Source organism: Gavialis gangeticus, unplaced genomic scaffold, assembly GCF_001723915.1.
Source record: "Gavialis gangeticus isolate Ggan-Ray unplaced genomic scaffold, GavGan_comp1, whole genome shotgun sequence".
NCBI lineage: Eukaryota > Metazoa > Chordata > Crocodylia > Gavialidae > Gavialis > Gavialis gangeticus.
Genome location: NW_017729025.1, coordinates 10959078 through 10967425, shown reverse-complemented (window position 1 = coordinate 10967425; position 8348 = coordinate 10959078). Strand labels below are relative to the sequence as shown.

The 8348-nt window shown below is 48.5% G+C and overlaps 2 protein-coding genes across 2 annotated transcripts in view; one reads left to right on the top strand and one right to left on the bottom strand.

Annotated features, from left to right (window-relative positions):
• L3HYPDH (trans-L-3-hydroxyproline dehydratase) overlaps positions 1-120 on the bottom strand; it is a 24023-nt gene extending 23903 nt beyond the window's left edge. Inside the window, exon 1 of the mRNA XM_019519884.1 lies at positions 5-120. Within this exon, the coding sequence (XP_019375429.1) occupies positions 5-105 (101 nt within the window). The 5' untranslated portion in view covers positions 106-120. The remainder of the gene's footprint in view (positions 1-4) is intronic.
• Positions 121-674: 554 nt separating this feature from the next.
• On the top strand, positions 675-7799 carry JKAMP (JNK1/MAPK8-associated membrane protein). The gene is made up of 6 exons (XM_019518392.1): positions 675-809; positions 1131-1285; positions 2836-3042; positions 4689-4870; positions 6206-6282; positions 7101-7799. The coding sequence occupies exons 1-6, from the start codon at positions 711-713 to the stop codon at positions 7317-7319; spliced, it is 939 nt and encodes a 312-aa protein (XP_019373937.1). The 5' UTR covers positions 675-710; the 3' UTR covers positions 7320-7799.
• Positions 7800-8348: the final 549 nt, after the last annotated feature.

Genomic DNA, 8348 nt, shown 5'->3' with positions numbered 1-8348 from the left:
CAGCCCCGCCGGCACCACCCGCAGCGGCTCCCCGCCCGCGTGCATCTCCACGGCCCGCAGCACCGGCAGCGCCGCGGCGTGAGGCGGTAGCTCCAGCCCCGCCATCGCCCCACCGACCAACTATGGGGCGGGGCCTAGGCGCAGCACCACGCTAGTGGGCCAGGGGAGGGGCGCGCCGGCCTATGGGACAGCAGAGGGGAGGAAAGGACGCGCCTGAGAGCGGCCCCGCCAATAGAAGGGGAAGAGCTGGGTAGGCCTCGGCCCATTGGGCCACGGGAAGGGAGCGCCGGCCTATGAGGGAGGGGAGGGGCGGGGCTTCAACCGGCCTCGCTCCGCCATTGGGTAAAGCTCGGCCTGTGGCGGACAAGGGAGAGGGAGGGGCGGGGCTTAGAAGGGAGGGAATGAAGGAGGGGCGGGGCGTTCCGCCATTGGGCAACGGAAGGGGAGCGCCGGCCTATGAGGGAGGGGAGGGGAGGGGCGGGGCTTAGAGAGGCCCCACCAATAGAAGGAGCAGGTTGGTCTCGCTCCACCACTAGCTACTGGAAAGGAAGCATCGGCCTATGGGGGCGGAAGCCGGGCAGTCAATGCCCCTATTGGGTGGAGCACTTGCCCCCCCTTCCTCCGGCCGGAACCTCTCCTCCACCCCACCGCGACGGAAGTGACGAACTCAGCAGGTGACGAAGACCCTGGGGCCCCCGCGACCTGCTGCAATGCAGGCCGTGGCGGTGCAGCCCGCCTGCCTGGGCCTGTACTGCGGGAGGGCCGTGCTGGTCGCCAACGGCTCCAACGGGGTGTACAGCGACTGCGGGGTGAGCGTTGTCCCGCCCTCCCTCCCGCGCTCTGGCACCGGGTGGTGCCTGCCCCCCAGCCTGGTCTCGGGGAGGTGGATCCCTGCTGGGCCCCGGGGAGCTGCGTTCGAGGGGAGCCGGGATCAAGTGGGTGCAGGGGCCGACCCCGCCGAGAGCAGCGCCGGTGGGGGGGTGGACAGGCGGCTCCTGAGACTCAGTGCAGTGGTGTCGAGGCTTGCTTCGAGCCCAGGCCACCCCTTCAGCTGGGTCCCAGCAACAGCGAAGGCCACACTGCACTGCAGACAACATCACCGCAGCCCTGGGCGGGGGTTGCTCTTACAGGTGTGTCCCAGGGGACAGAGGACGGACGACCACAAAATCTGCCGGCCATGCACAGAGTCCCCAGACCGCTACGACTGGCTGTACCTGGGCTTCATGGCCATGCTGCCCCTGGTGCTGCACTGGTTCTTCATCGAGTGGTATTCAGGAAAGAAGAGGTGAGGAGCTGTTTGCGCACGGTTCTCCGACGGGCACCTGGGTGGGAGTCTGAATTTGGCTCGAGTCCTTGGCTATACATGCTACTAAGCCCATGGCCATGCCGTGTTTTATAGCCAACTGGTTTAGCAGCCGTGCTGCGCGCTGTGATGTTTCATGCTGTACAAACACAGTACTTTTCCTGTGACTTCTCTAAAAACCTTTGGTGAGTGAAAATGAGTAAAGCCTTTCATTCTGCAGACTGTCAGCCTGTCAGAAGAGATCCGTTTGAACACGCATCCATGCAATGTGGCAGGAAATTATTTTGTGTGTTAGACTTAAAATGTTTGGTCTGTAATCAAATGTGAGAAGTCGTAACTGAGTATAACAAATGGAAAGACGCTGATTTATAAAAATGAATGAGTGAAACTGGGCGCCGGGCTTTCTTCATGTGCAGATGTCTGTCTTGTAGGAACTTCCGTGGTGGTGGTGGTAGTAGTAACCTGTGGTTCAGAGAGAGAATCCTTGTCTACTGCACGGGACACTTGGGTTCGATTCCCATCGGGACTCAGTCTGGTCTTTGCTTCGAGCCCAGGCCGCCTGCTGTCTTGGTGGCCTGGCAGGTCTGGGCAGCCTCCATTTCTCCAAAAATTCTTGCCTAGGCACATGCATCAAAGGTCTGGATGACCCTCATGCATACACTATGATCCAGGAGGATTGACTGTTGTTGTTATTTATGATGATGAAAAACTAATAATAGGATAATCCTATTGCAAGCACATAGACTCGTTTTTCAGTAATAGTTCAGTTTAAACAGCGAATGTGCAGTACGTTAATACCAGTATAACATGCCTTGATGTAAATGTGGAGCAGACAGATTGAGCAACCCTACACTGCTGTAGGTCAGGTCAGTTGAATGTTAGTCTGCACTGAGCAAAGGGCTGCTCTATTCTGGACTTCCTCACCTAGCGGCAGGGCACTGTGATAGCACCTACTCTTGGCAGCTGCCTCTGCAAAGCTAATCTGTTTCCTTTGGGCACTGATATAACTTGCATCCAAGTGCAAATGGACGCTAGTTACTTTGGTGTTGTGTATCTGCTTGTCCCAGTAGGTGAAAGCACAGCAAATTATGACACTGTTCAAAAGCGCTGCTCCTAAACCAATGCATGCTAGTCTGTAAAAAGCAGCCTTCGGGTTCCATGTCAGTGCACACATAAGATCTGTGATACGCATCTGTGATGTGCATTATGAGGAGACACCTCATCTGGTAGTTTGATCTTAGTTGTTTGCTAGACTGCTAGCAGTGCAAAAGTTAGTTTCAGACATTCAAACACAATCTGACTGCACATGTAAAGCTGTCTGAATCATGGATTATGTGGATTTAATGTCTGGACTCTTTACTGTCCAGTCATTACAGTATAAAGTTTTAAAGTGGTCAGCAAGGTGGTTTCCTGTCCTGTCCTTAACTCAGCAGAAGTTCAAAATTGAAAGGAATATTTTTTCAGTCAGCATTTTCATTCTTTTTAGTAGTAACAGTGACATGAAGTACCTCTTCCTTCCTTCCTTCCTCCAGTTCCAGTGCATTGTTCCAGCACATTACAGCCTTATTTGAATGCAGTGTCGCAGCTATAGTTACGCTGCTTGTGAGTGACCCAGTGGGTTCCCTGTGCATCCGCTCCTGCAAGGTAGTGATGCTGTCAGACTGGTATACGATGCTGTACAACCCAAGCCCGGATTACATTAACACTATTCACTGCACTCATGAAGCAGTCTATCCTCTGTGAGTACAAAATCTGTTCCACTCGGACTTTTTTTCCCTTAATTTGGTGTTGAATCCTCTGTACTTCATGATTTTAACTGTTCACTCAACTGCAGTTGTTATGTTGGCAAAATGTACTTAGTAGTTTCCTATTTCCCTTGCATGAGGGCAACTTGGGTGTCCTCCCAAATGCATGTCATTTGACTTGGATTCAGACCATTCCTACAGCATGGAGATTTATTTAAAAGCTAATCATGAATGTGAAAGAGAACATGGCACTTGAATCAAGTGAGGGGAAAAAAGAACTTCTTATGACAACACAAGTGTTAATTAAGTCAAATTTCACTTGGGAGTTGGCATCAGGTTTCTCCTCAGCATTGCAGCTCCTGCTGTCCTGTTTCATTCTTGTTTTAATGAGTGCCCTTTAATAGTCGCTGTAAAGGTGCAGAATGCATGAGGCTTTGAGCCAAACCAGGCGCTGTCCAAAAAACCTTTGGAAGTTGGTGATTTGCTCTGTTCACTCTTGTGCTTCTCCAAAGCACTCAGCAGCTTGCCAACCACCCAACGCCCTCAGTGTCCTGTTACCACAGCTTTATTGGGAGTGAGTTTGTGCATTGTTGCAGCCTTGTGTTCTGGGAGAGTTCTGCTTGTTCCCATGCAAGTGGCGACAAAACAGTCACAGTGGGAGTTATTGGTAGTCCTGGAATTTGTCATTATGAACCTGTTACTGCAAGGCAAGCTGGAACGTAAACTCGCAGCACTTCACCTGCTTTGCAACCTGCCTGTGTGCATGCTCTCATGGTGCAGTAGATGCAGGGTAGGTTGCTTCCAATAAAAAGGAGATACGGTAGTTCTCACTTACCCAGGGCAAAAAGATGCAGGTAGGCAGTTGCTGCAGAATATCCAATGTACTATGAATTCATATTCTCATTTATCTTGCATCCTGTGTGCCTGCATCCTTCCAAACAAGAGATGCCTGTATCTTTAACATCTTGTCTACTGTGTGAGGGCTTGGGGGGATAGAGGACTGGCAGTGGTGAATTTTCATATGCTATATTTTCTCACATAGAGTATGCCCCAGAATAAGATATACCCCTTGTTTTTGAAAGGCGCAGTGAAGTAGCCTTTCCTTGTAGTAAGTAGCTGAGTATCAGCAGGTAGAAGCCAAGCCAGCTTATCCTGCTGCTTCCTATGGATCCTTGCAGGCTTTCCTTCCACTTTGCTCAGTAAATGGCAGAAAGTGCTTTTACCATATTGCTTACAAACACTCTAATTTCCAGCTGCTATTTTTTGGAAGAAAGATGCATGGTGTATGCAAAGAGTGCATTAATTTAACTTCAGGGTGCAGCATTAACAAACAACAATGGATCTGTGGAGTCTTTTGGTAACCTCCCCCCATGCTGTCACTCTCCAAAGGTAGGTGTGGTCTAGTGGGCAGGAGTCAAAACCTGTATTTTGTTTGCATTTCTCCCACTGTCCTGCTACATGAAGTGGGGTAGGTCAGGGCAGTATTCCGTGCCACTGCTCCCCTTTCCCATCACTTGGGTGTTTTGACTGCAACCCCTTCAGAGCTGAAACCATCTCTAGCAGGAAACAGCGTGGCACTTAAGGTAGAAGTCCAGAAGTTAAGGTCATGCAAACAGTAACTGTCGCATTTTTGTCTACAGATACACCATAGTGTTTATCTACTATGCCTTCTGCCTAGTGTTGATGATGCTGCTTCGACCTCTTCTGGTTAAGAAGATCGCCTGTGGCTTAGGAAAGTCGGATAGATTTAAAAGCATTTATGCAGCCCTGTACTTCTTCCCTATTCTAACTGTGCTTCAGGCTGTTGGAGGAGGCCTCCTCTGTAAGTTGCGTGTGTCGCTTAAGAATGCATACGCCTCCAACAGGGGACTTTTAATACAGTGGAAAAAGTGTGTCCTTTCCTACTGTGTGGGTGACAACACTGCCCTAATTTTATGAAGAACAGTTTGTCCAGAAAGTATGCTTACTGCTCCGTTGCTGCCTCAAGCCTGTTGTAATGTCATAGATCACTGCACACACAGTCAGTTAATCAACGAAGAAATGCAGCCTCTCATTCTTGGGAATAAACGCTTAGAAACCAAGAAGCCCCTATCTTAGGTCAAAAGCAGGTGTAGCTAACAGCTCTATCTGTAGCTGCTGCTAGCACAGGGTGACAGTTCGTCAGCTGTAGAGTTAAATGTACAGTAAGCCTAACCAATATCTCTGTTTTGAAGTCATTTCCTCTAACACAGTGGTTTTCAACCTGTGGTTTGTGGACCCCTGTGGGTCCACAGACTCACAGGTCCAGAAAGATAACTATGGTCAATCAAAAGTGTGTGAATACCCACATTTACAATTCAAGGGGGTCTGCACCTCCACTCTATTTTATTTTTTTTAAAGGTTTTGCCAACGAAAAAAGGCTGAAAACCACTGGTCTAAAATGTGCACTTAGGGTTGAACAGATCAGATAACTTCCTACTCACCCTGAAGAAGCAGTGACCTTCCAGCTAGTCAGTGACACTACTGAGCCAGGCTTCTTCACAGCTCTTTCTATCCAGATTTCCCCCCGCCCCCAAAAACGCACACGCGCGTGCGCGTTAGCAAATGGTGATAGAGGCATTTGGGAAGCAGTGACTGTTTGAGAGTCTAGGAAATACTCCAATGTAGCCAGTGTCTGGCAAGGGGACATGGAGTGGAAATAAACTGAATTCTTAGTGATAATGACTGCGTCCCTTTTCTTCAGGTATAGGGATCTCAGTTCAGGGAATAGCAGGGAGGAGGACAGGGAGAAAATTTCTTAAAGGTGTTAGCTGTTCTTTGAGTGACAGCTGGGGAAGAGGGAGTGCTACTTCTCAGTATCAGCACTACCCCACCCCCCCATTGTGAGTCTCTTCTACCCATGTTTCTAGTATGAAGGAGGGTGTAGAACCAGACTGTAACAGTTTGCTATACAGTGGGTAACAGCTCTTCACCAGAATTGTAGACATTTGGACCTTCAAGAAGCTGAACTTTGACCCACCAAAAACAAAATAGCTCATGCTCAGCTCTTGTTTGCGCTGCTTTTGTGTTGGGCTGCAGCGATTCAGAGGAATGGGCATGGCTGTAACTGTTTCCTGCTGAAATGAACTGAATCTGGGGGTGTGTTCCTTCTCCTGATATGTCCACTGTTTGTTTCTAGATTACGCTTTCCCTTATATTATATTGGTGTTATCGTTGGTCACCCTGGCTGTGTACATGTCAGCTTCTGAAGTTGAGGTAAGTAAAAATAGCTTTTCTTGGTCCTTTAAAACTCAGTGGGTGTGTGCTTGTCAGGACATGTGCAGTTTGCAGCACATGTGTGTCCGTTTGCCACCCTGCTAAATTGCAGCACAGTGGGTGTTTTTGACACTGGGATACTGCTTAAAAAAAAAAAAAGCGGTGCAGCACAGGGCAGCAGCATGTGCCACCAAAACTAGAGCCTGGCCATTAAAGAGGCACAATCTGGCTGTGAGCAGCCATTTGGGCACTGGTGCTGCCCTAGGAGGCCCCAAGGACCACAGATAAAACCACAGATGCTGTTCCCGGCCTCCTGTACCCCACCTGGGTCAAATATAGGCAGCTACTATTTGTCCTGTGGGAAACGTGCATCTGCATATATGTGCTTGCTCATCAGGACATGCCCAATGTTATAGCTGTAGATACCTGAGAAACCAAGCATGAGATGAGGTAGGCGTATATGTTGTTCATGTGTGGCCAAAGAGCTCTTTCCTCTGCCGCAGTGTCATCTGGAGTTGGTGTGTACTTGTGTGCGTACACTTGTACTTTTCCCACTGCTTATGCTGCATACAAATAAACTTTCATTTTTGGCATCTGGTTCCAGCTATAGGAAACCTGCACAAGCCAGTCCTTGATGACACTCCCCAAGTAGACTAGGAAGAGATCAGATTTAGTGGTATCAAGGGTCAAAGTGCAACTCTCAAGTCCAACAGGCCTCAAGCAGCACCTTGCTATGCACAGTGCCCTACTTTACCTGCTTGAGAATCAGGCATAATTTAAACAGGAAAAAGCTAACTTTTTTTCTCCCCCCTCCCCAGTCTTTCAAGGATCTTCTGCTCAGGAAGAAAAGGCTTGTTGTTCTCTTTAGCCACTGGTTACTTCATGCCTATGGAATCATCTCGATTTCCAAGCTGGATAAGCTAGAGGAGGATTTACCCCTACTGGCTTTGGTGCCCACCCCTGCCCTCTTCTATCTAATGACTGCAAAGTATACGGAGCCCTCACGCATACTTTCAGAGGGAGCAAATGGACATTAAATCAAACTTGTGCCAAGAAGCTGTCCTGATCACCTGGATTAAGCAACCTCAGAGCTTCGTTCATCCTTTGGGTCTTTGGTGTATAGTCAGGTTGTTACTGAACCAGACACTTCTCACAACACCTCAGAAAGACTGAGAGACTATGGACTCATAAGCTATGTCTACATAGCAAAACGTTGTGCTGTGCAGAGGTAACCAAGCTAGCTCAGATCCTGGCAGCCATGTGGTACTCTGCCCAGGGCAGGTTACCTCAGCCTGGGAAGCAGGTCTAAGTGGCCTGGGCAGGCTGCCACACTAATGTGGCTACTCTGTTTCCAATACCTAAGGTAGCTTCTTCACCATGACTTTGAGTATCTCAGCACAGCACAATGCAATACTGTATAAACACACCCTTGGAAAGAGCTGCATTTGCTGTTTTACTGCATGAACAGTATGTATGGTTCCAGGTGAGTGATGTACTGTAAATATGCTGCTGGGATTGACCTTGTCATATCAATTTTGTTTGTACCTTATTTATTTCACAATGCATCTCTGAGTAGAGCAGGAAAATAGAACCAGTCTTCTGGCACAACATTCTGGTGTCTGTCAGCCATCACTGGGAATCCCTGTTTTCCACAAAAAAAAAAAAAAAAAAAAAAAGTGTACCAAGCAGTCACTACCTGAACTTGCAGCTATAATTACATACTAGCACTTCATATGTGCTAAAGCCGCTGCCATTAGCGCTGGGAAAGAGAAGAACAGAAGGGTTCTCCTGCTGCATCTCAGGCTCAGAATGTTTCAAATGTATGAACTTCTATCGGCTGTATGTCAAACTAGCTTTCTGGCTCAGCCAGTTTTCTTAACACCTGCCTGCATATTTCTGTATGGCATGAGGTTGAATTCTTTCTCTTCTGCTAGTTAATGAACAAGAGTTGTAGATCACCTGGCTGTGATAGCCAAAACCAGAAGGGTTAGCAAGGAAGTTATAGGAAGAGAAATCTGTGTTTTTGAAGATATCTGAAGTAGCTTATAAAGCAGTTTCCTGAGATC

Excerpts from the sequence above, each read along its gene's own strand:
- JKAMP (XM_019518392.1), top strand. The coding sequence starts at position 711 with ATGCAGGCCGTGGCGGTGCAGCCCGCCTGCCTGGGCCTGTACTGCGGG. Across the intron at positions 4,871-6,205 it reads TGTTGGAGGAGGCCTCCTCT|ATTACGCTTTCCCTTATATT; the intron begins GTAAGTTGCGTG and ends GTTTGTTTCTAG. Across the intron at positions 6,283-7,100 it reads TGTCAGCTTCTGAAGTTGAG|TCTTTCAAGGATCTTCTGCT; the intron begins GTAAGTAAAAAT and ends CCCCCTCCCCAG.